General features: G+C 49.5%; 1 protein-coding gene across 4 annotated transcripts in view; it reads right to left on the bottom strand.

The window, feature by feature from the left end:
* SCARB1 (scavenger receptor class B member 1) overlaps positions 1–14,643 on the bottom strand; it is a 93,279-nt gene that overhangs the window by 29,882 nt on the left and 48,754 nt on the right. For all 4 annotated transcript variants that reach the window (XM_052654585.1, XM_052654586.1, XM_052654590.1 and 1 more), the window contains exons 2-6: positions 13,659–13,816; positions 10,375–10,516; positions 5,992–6,195; positions 3,424–3,519; positions 1,063–1,178 (exon numbers count right to left, since the gene is read on the bottom strand). In XM_052654585.1, coding sequence (XP_052510545.1) covers positions 1,063–1,178; positions 3,424–3,519; positions 5,992–6,195; positions 10,375–10,516; positions 13,659–13,816 — 716 coding nt within the window. The remainder of the gene's footprint in view (positions 1–1,062; positions 1,179–3,423; positions 3,520–5,991; positions 6,196–10,374; positions 10,517–13,658; positions 13,817–14,643) is intronic.

Here is a 14,643-nt window from a genome sequence, read left to right as displayed (position 1 = left end):
TGATGGGGCAAAAGAAACAATCAGGGAAATTGGAGAAGGGAATGCAGAGAAACAGCTTCCCTCGTGGCTCTGCCTGCCAAGAATCCGCCTGCCAAGCAGGAAATGCAGGAGACGAGGGTTCAATCTCTGGGTCGGGAAGATCCCCTAGAGAAGGAAATGGCAACCCACTCCAGTACTCTTGCCTGGAGAATCCCATGGACGGAGGAGCCTGGCAGGCTGTAGTCCATGGGGTCAGAAAAGAATCGAACACGACTTAGTGACGTTTTAAACAACAACAAATGCAGAGGAAACTGCACTTTCTGGGAACGCTTCTCTAAGTTGAAATTTCTAATTTCAGGAAGTGAACACATACAGAACAAAAACACCTCCACTCTCTGACCCTCCCCTGCGGGTCCATGGGCCTGAGTCCCCTGCCAGGACACAATCCCCAGGGACCAAGGACCCGGCCATCCTGTCCCTGCCGGGACCCCAGCGCCTCGTGCAGACAGGGCTGTGTCAAGATCTGCTAGGGTGGCAGGTGGGTCTCCTGAGTTCACATCAGTAAAATCCCAAGCAAAGGATTTTTCCAGAGTGGCCTCAACAGAGGAGCCGAGAACAGGGAAACACCCAGAGAAAGGCTCTAGGAGCCGCTGTCTCTTCTCGCCCCTCTGCTGGGGCCACTGGAATGGTTAAGCCCCAGGCTGACCTCCGAGGCTGTACTCTGGAAAGCGGAGGGGCTGCGAGAGGCATCCGGGCCTCTCAGCACCCAACTGGAAACAGGGCAGCTGGCACAGGGAGCCCTTCGTTGCCTTATTCCACGGCCCCTTGCCATCTTGCCCATTTCCTGTCCATCACCACCACCAAGCCTCAACAACCGCCAGCAGCCTCCCTGAGCCTTGCAAAAGCACCAGCGGTTGGAGTTTGGCTCTTCATGGAGCAGCCAAAGAGAATTCAAGCTGGTGCCAGGGGCGAGTGGACATGCAGCCAGGCACTTTCCAAGCACACACCACAAGCCACTTGGTTCGGCTCTGAGCATCCGCAAAGCAGAAGGAGGCCCGGAATGTCACACATCAGGGCGATTACCGGCAGGCCTCGGGGCTGTAGAATTCCAGCGAGGATTCGGGGGTCATAAATGGTGCCCACATCTGCCCAGAAGTTCCGTTAATCATGTTGCACTGATCGGAATGCCAGAAGTTGACCTGTGGGGAAGCATTTAAACATGGCCTCTTAGTCAAGCAAGGACTCATAAAGACTTGGACACTGCCCAGGCGACTTAGAGCTCCGACTTCACGTGTGAAGTCACCACCCAGCTGAGAGAAGCCAGTCCTCCTGGATAGACGTCCTGGTGCAAGAAGATCAGGCTGTGTAGACAGCCAGCCAGAGGGACTGTCGATGGCAGCTCCCCATTCCCTGACTGTGTATCCCTGAATGTACAACTTTGCTGGGGACTCAGTAACTTCATCTGTAAAACGGACCTGTCACTCACACCTCCAAGGAGCACAGTGAGCGCGAGAGACAGACATCATCGCCTCTCAGACAGGAAGTGGGCAGGCACGTCGTCAAAGCAGATCAAGTGAGAAGGTAGTCCCGTAAGTAAAATATTTAAAATCATAATGGTAGCTACCAGGAGATTGCAAAACAGTAGTTGCTTCTGGAGAGTGACACTCGGACAGAAAAAAACAGACTTCTCACTTTGTACCCATCTGTCCTAGTAGAAGGTTTTTAAGCATATGTTCATGCGTGTGTGTGTATGTGTGTATACATATATGTACATCATATTGGGCCTCCCTGGTGGCTCAGTGGTAAGGAATCCACCTGCCAATGCAGGAGACACGGGTTTGATCCCTGGGTCGGGAAGATCCTCTGGAGAAGGAATTGACAACCCACTCAGGTATTCTTGCCTGGGAAATCCAATGGACAGAGGAGCCTGGTGGGTACAGTCCATGGGGTCACAAAAGAATTGGACATGACTCAGAGACTAAACAAGAACAACACACACACACACACACACACACACACACACACACATTTTGGCCATACCACGCTGTATATTCCCCGACCAGGGACTGAACCCGGGCCCCCTGTCGTGGAAGCACAGAGTCCTAACCACTGGACCACCAGGGAAGTCCCTGTACATTTTTATCTTGAGAAAGCAAGCCCAAGAGAATTTCAACAGGGTCCATTCAGAATGGTTATTACTGGTTGCGATGGTATTCCTGTCAGTCCGGGCCCTGATGGGGGATAATCTGTCCCCAGCCCTCCCGTCTCTGTAACCATCACCCTGATGAGTATTTGGAAGGTGTGGGCACCATCACTACATAATCATTTTCATGAGAAATGCCGAAAGGCCGCTCAGGTGAAAAAAGCAAGTTGCAAAACAATGCACATAGTATGATTTCATTCTGCTCCTAGAAGAAAGAAAAAAAAAATCACACCTCAATGGATAAAAATACACAGGAAGCATATATCCAATACTGATAACGGTGGGTTTCCTCTGTAGTTCGGATGGGAATGGGGCTGGGTGTGTGAAGACGTACAAAGTGCACTTTATATCTGTCTCTATTATTTTATTTTTTAATGTGAATGTCTTCCTGTGTTTCTAGCGCAATTTTTTTTTTAATTCAACAGTCTTTCAGTGCAATGGATGGTAATATTTTTGAAGCATTCTTGTAAGTGAAGCACCAAAGCTAAATAAATCATATGCTCCACCCACCCACTGGAAACCAAGAACTAGTTTTCCTTTTGTTTCATTTTGGCCATGCCTTGGGGCATATGGACAGAACTTCCCCCAGGAGGGATCGAACCCACCCCCGCTGCAGTGGAAGGGCAGAGTCTTAACCACCGGGCCGCCAGGAACATCCTACCTGAGGCTTCGCTTGCTTGCTCAATCATGTCTGACTCTGCAACCTCATGGACTACAGCACACTAGGCTCCTTTGTCCATGGGATTTTTCAAACAAGAAAGAGTACTGGAGCGGGTTTCCACTTCCTCCTCCAGGGATCTCCTGCTTGGCAGGCGCACTGTTTACCGCTAAGCCACCTAGAAAGTCCTAGTTGAGCCTTAAACACAGATAAGGTCCGGGACTCAAGAGCATCTCCCCTACAGATGCAGTCCCCTCCTCTGTTTGTTTCTTTAACTGAAGGATAGCTGATTTATAATGTTGTGTTAGTTTCAGGTGTACAGCAAAGGGATTCCATTTTACATACACATGTATCTAATCTTTTTCAGATTCTTTTCCCATTTAGGTCATTAAGGAATATTGAGCAGCACTCCCTGTGCCACACAGGAGACCCTCATTGACTGTCTGTTTTAAATACAGCAGTGTGTACATGTCAATCCCCAACTCCTGTTTTTAAGGGAAGAAGGTGCTCTGGGCGGCGGATCCTGGCCCTTGCCACCGCCACCCGGTCCCTGCACAGGATGGTTGTCGCCTCTGGCCCTCACCTTGCTGACCCCATTCCACTTGTCCACGAGGTGGATCCTGCTGAAGTCTTTGACCCCTGTGAACACGGTGAAGAGGCCGGAATCGGAGTTGTTGAGCTGCAGACAACAGCAGAGGATGACATTGTTAAGCCCCAGGATGGAGGTAAAGGACATGGGGAGTCAATTCTCAGGCCCACCCACAGGCTGCTCCCCCTTCACCCAGAGAACAAGGGCTTCATTGTCTCGTTCACCGCTGCAAGTCCAGCACTGGGGGAGTCGAGGAGAGGAGGACTTGAGGGCTTTCTAGGAGGAACACTCCTCTGAAGACCACGTCCGTCCTAGAAAACGTCCCATTTTCCCTTCCTGACTCCAGGAGAGTCTGGTTCTCCTCTCAGGTGAATGGTAGGGTCACCCCATCCCATTCCCCAAGTTACAAGAAAGCATGGCCACGTGACCTCTTCGATCAGTGAAAACAATCAATGAGAAAGGAGAGAAATGATAATGTCACTTCCGGGTGGGAGCTTTAAGGGCTGGTCATGCACACGTCACTGTGCTTTCCATCATTGCTATCGAGACCGGAGAGGCATGTATCCAGCAGAAGCCTCCCTCAGCCTGGGTCCCTGAGTGACCACAAAGAGCAGAGGAGCCCTGGTCACCCACACTAGACCTAGCATACAAGTAAGGAATAAACCTTCGCTGTTCCAAGCCATGGAGATCTGGGGGCTGCTTAACCTGCCTATCCTGAAACATACAGGCAAAGAGGACTTGATGTTTACTAAGTTCTTTCCAGACAGAAAGTCCAGGCTTTGGCACCCTGAGGGAATTTCTTAGAAAAAGATTTCTAATTCAAAGCAAAACTGTACAAAACGCACACAAAAAAATGAGTGACCACTGGGTAAAATTTAGAAAGCACCCTTTTACCTCTGAGGACGCTGTATAATGTAAGGTACAGCACCCATGAGAAACTCAATAAGGGTTGTTTACCGGCTGAATAGCTACATTGATTACTGACTGGGTAAGCCAACAAGGCCTAAGTTCAAAGCCTATTCTAGCTTCCTAATATCAGTGTGCCCTGTCATTTGTCCATTCAGAGCTTCAAGAGCCCAAACTCAAAAAAACAAACAAACAAAAAAACAAAAAACCCAAACTTCAGCCAGTATAAAGAGACAGTAACAGAGACCACTACAAAGAGACACTGGGAATATTAAAAGACCTAATGTGTAAAGCCTGTTGAGGACAGTGCCTAAGAAATAGTAATATCTCCAAATGCTAGCCTTTATTTTTATTATTGCTGTTATTATTATTAATAAATGCTCACCCAAAAGAATCTATTACAATAATTATAACAAAATGTATCAGAGACTTCTAGTTACTACCCAGAGTCCATTCTCCCCTTTTTCCTTCATATCAAAACCTAAACCTTACTCAGGGCATCAACACACTAACTCTAAGTTAACATCTTCCAGCTTCCCTTGCAGCTAAGTATGGCCACAGGTCTAGTTCTGGCTAATGGAAAGCAAGTGGAAATTGCTTTGGGAGGAAATCTCCCTCCCAAAGAGGGAGACAGCCAGGACATGCTGCTTTGTCCTCAACTCCCCCGACTGCCCCTAAATCCCCTACCACTTCTTCCTTCCTGCTGCTACCTGGAAAGTGAGTGTGACAGCTGGTGCCCCAGCAGCCTCTTGGACCATGCAGTAATCTTGAGTATGGAAACCACACTCTAAGGTGGGGAGAGCAGAGAAGTAGAATTCTAGACCCCTAAAGAGTGGGAAAGCCACCACACCAACACTGCTGGGCTATTGCTTTGGGATTTCCACTATACCGAGCCAAAGATAGTTTATAAGCACGTGACTCAATTTGTAATAATTTTCATTTGTTTACCAGTTTACAATTTGCTTCGACAAGAATCATGTCACTTAAATTACCTTAAACTTGTCAACTTACCCACACACCCAGAACCTGTCATCCTGCTCAAAAATCTACTGAGCAGCTATCACATGCCTGTAACTGAATCATGATTTCTCCCTCCTACTACCCCCAACACCGGATCAGCAGAGCCCCAAAAGGAAACTCAGGCTGGCGCAACTCAGAGGGCTGTTTACAATCTGTGATTGAGGGAGCCAAGGTCAGGGATCAGAGGTCAGGGATCTGACTCTACATCAGATCATGACTCAGGATCCCAATCACTGACACCACTAGGTTGGATCAAGATTAAGAAAAAGCAGGCAACTCAGAGCAAAGCAATAACTGACATTTTTGACCTGCCTCCCCAGCAGCCATTCCCCTTTCTTCCAGCACCAACCTCCAACCATCTAAGCTCAGCCCCAGTCACATCATTTGAGCCTGGATCAAGCTGTACCTAAATCTCTCTCCCTACAGTTTTCAGTTATATGAACCAATAAATCAATAAATAGAATTTAACTGAAACTGACTTTGGCTTAAGCCAGTTTAAGTTAGGTTTTCTGTCACTGACAACCCACAGCTCCTGGGGCCTCTGCCAGCTCCAAAAGCAAGCTGGTAACTGGTTTCCAGGCTGTGTCAGTGGAGGACAAGACAGAGGCCCCGAACTTCTCACTGGGCCACACTTACCTCAGCAAATAAGCCGAACTTGCCCTTGAAGGGGAGCGAGTTTGGGAAGTACTGATTGATGAGGTGGATTAAGGGGTCGTCATAGCCCCACATGATCTCGCCAACAGTGCGGTTCATGAAGGCACGCTGGCCAAGCGTGCTGAACGCGAGGGTCATGATCAGCTTCAAGAATCCAGGCCTGTTCTCCATCATCATCGACGCACTCTGCAGAGCCAGGGGACACCACAGGTTAGAGGCTAGACACAGCTTGTCTGCCCTCCCTGGACCTCAAGCCAAGCTTCAAGTCACAGCCATCCTGGGACATGGTCAGGCCTAGAAGGATCCCTGCAGTGGACATCTGGGGTATCTGGGGCATCCGGAACCATGCCCTGATCCTTCAGTAACAGGACCACCTGTGCTCTCGGGTTTAGGCCGAGTTAACTCCACCCCCAGCCCCAGAGGCAGTCATGTGCCTTAGTCCTGGTTAATCAGAAACCTTCCTCTCTCTGGCTACAGTGATTGGTTTGGGAATATGTATGTAGCCCCATCAGAACCAACAAGCCACAAGGAGCAAATCAGCTGGGCTTGTGGGGTAGAGAGGGACGGTGGCTCCGGCTGCCCTTGAACATGGTGTGTGCAAGGCTGCAGCCACCCTGAGGGGTGGATCTGCCAGATCATGGAACCAACACAGATCTGGGCAACCTCGTTTGCACTCTGGATCAAGCCATATCTGAAACCAGGCCAACTCCTGACCTTTCAGTAACATGAGCCCATAAATGCCCTTTTTATGCCAATTTAGAGTACCTTTCACTGTCACCTTATAAGCAAAGAATCTTAATGCAGACTGTACTCTACTTCCTTAGCATCTCCCTTCCAAACTCCAAGAGCCCCAAGCACCAGTTCTACCTAGTATCTGGGTGCTTAGAATATGGGTAAATTTATTTTTGAATTTTTGTTTTCCTCTGGAGATACCATCTTGGCACTTGGTTTACTTTTTAAAGGCACCTCATCCAATATCTGGGCTTCCCTGGTAGCTCAGCTGGTAAGGAAACCGCCTGCAATGCAGGAGACCTTGGTTCAATTCCTGGGTTGGGAAGTTTCCCTGGAGAAGGAATAGGCTAATCACTCCAGTATACTTGAGCTTCCCTGGTGGCTCAGATGGTAAAGAATCCACCTGCAATGCAGAAGACCTGGGTTCGATCCCTGGGTCGGGAAGATCCCCTGCAGGAGGGCATGGCAACCCACTTCAGTATTCTTGCCTGGAGAATCCCCAAGGACAGAGGAGCCTGGTGGGCTACAGTCCATGGGGTCACAAATAGTCAGACACGACTGAACAATACGCACAAGCACATCGAGTATCTAATCTCTACCTGTAGAAAGGGGAACACACACACACAGAAGTCGCTCAGTCGTGTCCGACTCTTTGTGACCCCATGGATTGTAGCCCACCAGGCTCCTTGGGCCGTGGGATTTTCCAGGCATGAATACTGGAGTGGGTTGCTGTTTCCTTCTCCAGGGGATCTTCCTGACTCAGGGATCGAACCCGGGTCTCCCACATTGTAGGCAGACGCTTTACTGTCTGAGCAAGGAAACCAGCATTTTCTTAAACATAAAGGTCTGATTCTATAAGAATTCACAAGGGTCTCCTTAACATTATGATTTTTAGGGTAATAAATAGATGAGTTTTATTTATTTTGTATAAATACTGGCATTGTGTTTCTCTAAGTCAGTATTTCTTCTTTTTCTTTCCTTTTTGGCTGTGTCAGGTCTTAGTTGCGGCATGCAGAATCTTTCGTTGTGGTGTGTGGGGTTGGTTACCCCACAGCATGTGGGATCTTAGTTCCCCAGCCAGAGATCAAACCTGTATTCCCTACATTGCAAGGTGGATTCTTAACTACTGGACCACCAGGGAAGTCTCTTAGATGGTTTTTAAAAATCGTGAAAGGATATAAAGTAAAAGTCCCTCTCTAACCCGTGACCCTCCTCTTCCTAACTGCCTCCCCCAAGACAACCCACTGCTCTGGGTTCTTGAGTATTCCTGCAGGAAGCATCAACACCAGAAGTCAGCAAGCTATGGTCCATGGGCCAAAGCCAGCCCATGGCCTGCTTTTTACAGTCCAGGAGCTAAGATGTTCTGCATGTTTTCAAATGGTTGAAAGAAAAACAGAAGAAGACCGTATGAAAAACATGAAAATTATATGAAACTCACATTTCAGTATATCCACGAAATAGGTCTCTTGGCATATAGCCATGCCCACTCATTTATGTTTTGGTCTTGGGCTTCTTTAGCATTTTAAAAATATTTATTTATTTATTTGGCTGCTTCAAGACTTAGCTGAGGCATGCAGGATCTTTAGTTATGGCATATAGGATCTAGTTCCCTGAGCAGGGGTCGAACCCAGGCCCCCTGTATTGGGAGCTCAGAGCCTTAGCCATTGGACCACCAGGGAAGCCCCTGCTTTTGCATTATAATGGCAGACTTGAACAGCTGCAACAGACAATGTCTAGCCCTCAAAGCCTAAAATATTATCTGGCCCTTTATAGAAAAAGCCCAGCTGGTCTAGGCATGTAAAAGCACGTGTGTAAGTGGGTGTGTGCATGCATGCAAGTATCTCTCCTTCAGAAACAATAAGTAGGGGCACTTTGCTTGTGTTCGATTTTCCCTAGTTAGACATAACTAAGAGACTGCTCCACGACACCCTCTGCAGCCCTGCCTCCTTTTGCTGGATGTACACTAGTCCACTGTCTGTCTGCAGTAGATATCACAACATAACTCCACATGATGATCAGGAGATGTTTGCTCTGAAAACGTTGCTGAAATAAACATCCTTGAGAAAAAACATCTTTGCCCACATGTGTTATTCTATCAAGAAGACACACTCCTACCTATGAAACTTCTGAGGTCAAGGGCACAGGCAATTTACACCGAAAAATTACTTCAGTTTCAGTTGAAAATTACCTTCCAACAGCTCATACCAGTTCCGTTCCTAACGACAGTGTCTGTTCCCACAAACGCTCCTAAGCCCTGGGCATTTATCACACAGTCTTTGCCAACCTAACTGGTGGAGGAAACTGACTTCAGTGCCTAAACATGCACCTATGACTCTGAGGGAGGCAGCAGCAAGGCTTCAGGCTGCATTTATCTGAGCTTTCATCCTGTCCACCCAACACACTTCCCAGGTGCATTCACATCTGATCCTGAGCCCAGCCTGGGGCCAGCCCCGGAGCACACATCTGCTGATCCTCAGCTGGGTGGACAGAGGATTGAATGAGAGGCTGAGTACCACAGAGTGGCAGCCTCATAGACCAAACTAGTTTCAAAACCCTAATCTGCTACCTGCTAGTTGAGTGACTTTAGATAAGTCACCTAACCTCTCTGTTCTTCAGTTTTCCTCTTCTACAAACGGAGAAAATAATAGTACCTAATGATCGTGGGACTGCTGACAGGTACACAAGGTGGTACGTGTGAAGCCTGGCATACACGTTCTAACACGTAGTGTCAGCAAGATGCTCATATAGCAGACCTGAGACAGTTCTCTCTAGAAAGGCCTGGGCCTTGGCTGGCGTCTGAGATCTCGATGTTAGGCGCGCTCCCACCGCTCCCTAACTGATAAGAGGGGCTCACTGTGTCTGGACTGTACCACCTGCTTTCCTGGAACGCGGATCCGTGCCAGGCAGAGGGCGTCTCCGTGACGAGCCCCCAGTAAACACCCCCTGGGCGCTGAGTCTCTATAGTGGGCATTCCTGGTAGAGGAGACCTACCTGTGTGTGGTCATAAATCACCGCTCAAGGAATGAAGCGTGACTCCCCTGGGAGGTGGCTCTGGAAGCCTGCATCTGGTCACCACCCCACGTGCCCTTTCCCTCTGCTGATTCTCTTCTGCCTCCTTCCACTCTACCAACCTATAGCCAAGAGCACAACCATATATGCCGGGTCTTGCAAGCCCTACAAGTGAGTCAGCGAACCTGGGGGTGGTGTTGGGGACCCCGGCACACACGGCAGGCAGGCAGTAAACCCAGCTACTTCTGTGACTCTTAACTGCAGAGAATGGATGTTCTGTCCACAACCTCCCTCCAAACACCACAGACAAGCACACCGCGCCCCCATTCAGCTTCCCACCAAGTACTCCCTTTTGGAGATTCTAGATTTGCCTTTGTTGTTGCACCCGATTAGGGGTTGAACCCGCGTACCCCTGCGGTGGAAGTCTTAACCACTGGACTACCAGGGAAGTCCCTAGATTTGCAGATTGAAAAGGGAAAGGCCATGACTTTGACCAATGCCCCCAACCAGAGACCAAGATGTACCCAGGAAGCCCGCCGAGTCAACCCAGGAGCCACAGATTGAGCCCTCAAGGGACCGCCCAGTGCAGGGGGCAGGCAGAGAGACGGACCAGGGGTATCTCACCAAGACCAGGATGTTGGGCATGACGATGTAGTCACTCTCCTGGCCGCGGGACTTATCCGGCTGGAACTGGTAGCTGCGGTACTCCAGGAAGGACACCGTGTCATTGTTGTTGAAGGTGATGTTGCTCTTGTGCCTGAACTCCCTGTGGGGGAGGAAGCCGGTGGGTCAGCTGCCAGGAGCCCGGGGGGCCCTCAGCTGTCTGTGTGCCCGGCTTGACTGCCTCCTACACGTCTGTTCCACCACCCACCCACTGTGGCATGTGCTTAGTTGACTCTTTGTGACCTCAAGGACTGTATGTAGCCCGCCAGGATCCTCTTAAAGTGAAAGTGTTAGTCACTCAGTTGTGTCCGACTCTTCGGGACCCAATGGACTGGGGCCTGCCAGGCTCCTCTGTCCATGGGATCTTCCAGGCAAAAATACTGGATTGGGTTGCCATTTCCTTCTCCAGGGGATCTTCCTGACCCAGGGATCAAAGCTGGGTCTCCTGCATCTCCTGCATCAACAGGCGGATTCTTTACCACTGAGCCCCCTGGGAAGCTCACCTACTGCAGGACAGGCACAGAAGCCTCTTGTCACCAAATCCCATACGCTCCCTCCCCTTGAGCAAGCTGCCACCATCCCCCTGTCCCTCATCACCCTCCCCCTGGGCATCCTAGCTTTTCTGAGGGAGGCAGTGAGGACAGTGGGTAGGAATATGCACTCTGAAGACAGAAGGCAGGGGGCCTGAATCCTGTCTCCATCTCTTACTACTCAAGCCTGTTTTCCCACGTTTAAAATGGGAGTAATGGGACTTCCCTGGCAGTCTGTGGTTAAGACTGCATGCTTCCGCTGCAGGGGGCATGGGTTCAATCCCTTGATGCAGAACTAAGATCCTGCGTACCACGAGGTGCGGCCAAGGAAAAAAAATAAAATGGGAGTAATAAGCAGACTTACGTCATTAGGTCCCTACTTGTGAGAATTGAGTGAACTAATGTGGCTCAGAGGTTAAAGTGTCTGCCTGCAATGTGGGAGACCTGGGTTCGATCCCTGGGTCGGGAAGATCCCCTGGAGAAGGAAATGGCAACCCACTCCAGTATTCTTGACTGGAGAATCCCATGGACGGAAGAGCCTGGTGGGCTACCGTCCACGGGGTCGCAAAGCGTCGGACACCACTGAGCGACTTAACTTTCACTTTCACTTTCAATGCATGTCAAGCAATTAAAACGATTGCCTAATGCATAGAGAAAAGCATTTTATCAGCTGCAGTTTTTATTGCTGTTATGCTGTCTTTATTCCATCATGCTCTGCAATCCATTTTCTGCAGAGCATCCAGAAGAATCTTTGAAAAGGGGAAATCAGATCACGTCATCCTCTCCCCCAAACCCTCCTTTGCACACAGGATAAAACTGAGCTCCTTCTGTGGCCTCCAGGGTCCTCACCATCCGGCCCCGTCCAATTCTCAGGTTTCCTCTCTCCCCCTCACTCTCCCCTCACTCCTAACACGCCAGCCACACATGCCTTCTCCCCTCCTGGACTACCAGACTATTCCCGCCTCAGGCCCTTTGCACTTGCTGCTCCCTCTGTCCAGGACTCACTTCCCCTCAGATCCTCACACTGCAGTGCCCGCTTCTCACCATCTGGGTCTAGGGAATTGTCCCCCTTTGTCGAGGTCCTCCCTGACCCTTCAGTTAGACCAGCCCCCGCCGAGCCCTGCCTCCAGCACTCTCCATGGCTTGACCTGCTTTGTTTGCACCACGCTTATCCTGCCGGGTTTCCCCTCATTTGTCCACTTGTTTATTCTCTCCCGATGGGAATGTCAGCTCTGTGAGGCAGGGGCTTTTGTCTGCCTTTAACAGTGAACTGGCACAGTGCCTGGCATACAGGAGATGTTCAGTACTCAATAAACGCTTATGGAATGAAGAGATAAGTAAGAACTTTGGCAAACCAGGTTCAGCTTCGACACAGAAGCCTTGCATGGATGAGCTAAGCCAGGATTGCAGTTTCCTGAGGGCAGAATGGGCAGCACCAGAAATCGGGTCTTGTCTTCCAGGGAGCCCCTTCCCCCATGTCCCTGTGGAATCTGTGGTGCAGGTTGGCACCTGACAGCTCTTCTGGAGCCTTGTGGCAGAGCCTCTCTTGGAAAACTGCTCCAGCCGACCCCATGGAGCCCAGTAGCCACTGGAGAGCTTCACCCTCCCAAAGAAAACGATCAAATGAAGAAGTTGTGACAGCTGTGGTCATAAATAAAGACAGCAGGACCCTGTGGGGCCCTCCCAGGTAAAAATCCTTTTCCATGTCCCCAGTTTTCTTGTAGGGAATAAGCTTCATTCAGCCTCTCTGACCTTCCCTGAGTTCCAGGGGGCAGGTTCAAACAGTTGTTTATCAGGGGAGGGAGGGGATGCAGAAGCAAAGGAGGGGCAGTCAGGAAACAATAGTGCAGCCTTGGGGCAGGGTCCTGGCTCCTCCTCAAGGGACACACAGAACAGTATCTCTGAGTTTTCCTGCAGGAACTAAGGACCTCACCAAGGTGGAAGATGGTATCCTCTGGCCGAGCAAAAGATTCCTAGAACATCTCCCTGTTAACTGCACCACCAACCAATCAGAACAAAGTTTTGCACACAGTGGAAGAAGATAAAGGCCCTGACCTTTTCTCCAAATGATTCTCCCTTTAAAAACTTTCATGATTGAGCAGAATCTTTAGAGTTGGTTTTTGGACATGAATCCGCCTTCTCCCCACATTGCTGGCCTCTTGGATAAAGCAATCTTTCCTTTCCAAAAGGCACTTGCCTTTTTCTTTTTCTAACTTTTTGGCCACACCTCGAAGCATGTGGGATCTTAGTTCCTTGACCAGGGATCGAACCTGCGCCCCCTACAGTGGAAGTGCTCATTCTTAGCTGTTGGACTGCCAGGGAATCCAACGCTTGCCTTTTGAGTGGCAAGCAGCCAAACTCAGGAAACGATAATGTGTTAATAACTAACACTTACTGATCACTTACTGCATGCCAGGCACTGTGCTGGGCTCCCCATTATCTCATCCAGTCCTCATAACCACTCCACCATGGATACAGTCATCCCCATTTTACAGAAGGGGACACTGCAGGACAGGAAAGTAAAGGCCCCTGCCCACAGTCAGAGACCTGCTGAGTGGCAAAGCCAGGCAGTCACTCCCAAGTCTCAAGCACTGGAGCACTGGATTGGAGCAAGCAGATTGGCCCTGAATGAGCCCTTCTGCAAGGAGCCTTGGTTTCATCATCTGTAAAATGGGGTGATGACCTGAGTCCCAGCCCAACCTCCTCCATCCTCACCTGTACACATAAGGCCCACGCTCCTGCACCTGTGGCTTCTGGCCTCGGATGATCTCCTCAGGGTTGACAATGTTGAAAAAGTAGACAGAGAGGTAGAAGGGGACAGGGATTTCCTTCCACATGTTGAAAGACAGGCTGTTGGGGTCGATGCGCACATTCTGTGGGGGACGAGACAAACAAGCTCATGAGGAAGAGGGCCAGGGCCCCTACCCACCCACCTGCCCTACCACAAGGCTCCAAAACGGCTGCTTGGTGCCAGCCTGCATCACAGACTCCACAGGGTCTTTGAGGAAGGGACTCCCTGGAGATGCTCTAGGGGCAGGAGGAGGTGGGAAAGCTGTTGACACGTGCTGCTCCAGAGTTGACATATGACATAATTAATGTTAATAGTTGATATTATTTGTATGCATTATTTTTAAATGTGTTCTAATAACAACAGCCTGATCAAGAGACTGGGAGGTGGCCACTGCTCAACCACAGCTCAAATTCATCATTCATTCATTCACTCATTCATTTAACACACGTTTTTAAAAACTGAACTATAGTTGATTTACAATGTTTCAGGTGTACAGCAAAATATTCAATTATATATATATATATTCTTTTTCAGATTCTTTTCCACTATAGGTTATTATAAGATATTGAATATAGTTCCTTGTGCTATATAGTAGGTCCTTGTTGTTTATCTATTGTATATACGCTGCTGCTGCTGCTAAGTCGCTTCAGTTGTGTCCGACTCTGTGAGACCCCAGAGACGGCAGCCCACCAGGCTCCCCCGTCCCTGGGATTCTCCAGGCAAGAACACTGGAGTGGGTTGCCATTTCCTTCTCCAATGCATGAAAGTGAAAAGTGAAAGTGAAGTCACTCAGTCGTGTCTGACTCTAGCGACCCCATGGACTGCAGCCCACCAGGCTCCTCCGTCCATGGGATTTTACAAGCAAGAGTACTGGAGTGGGGGTGCCATTGCCTTCTCCGATTGTATATA

Source organism: Budorcas taxicolor, chromosome 17 (assembly GCF_023091745.1).
Source record: "Budorcas taxicolor isolate Tak-1 chromosome 17, Takin1.1, whole genome shotgun sequence".
NCBI lineage: Eukaryota > Metazoa > Chordata > Mammalia > Artiodactyla > Bovidae > Budorcas > Budorcas taxicolor.
This window is presented reverse-complemented; position numbering and strand designations above follow the sequence as displayed.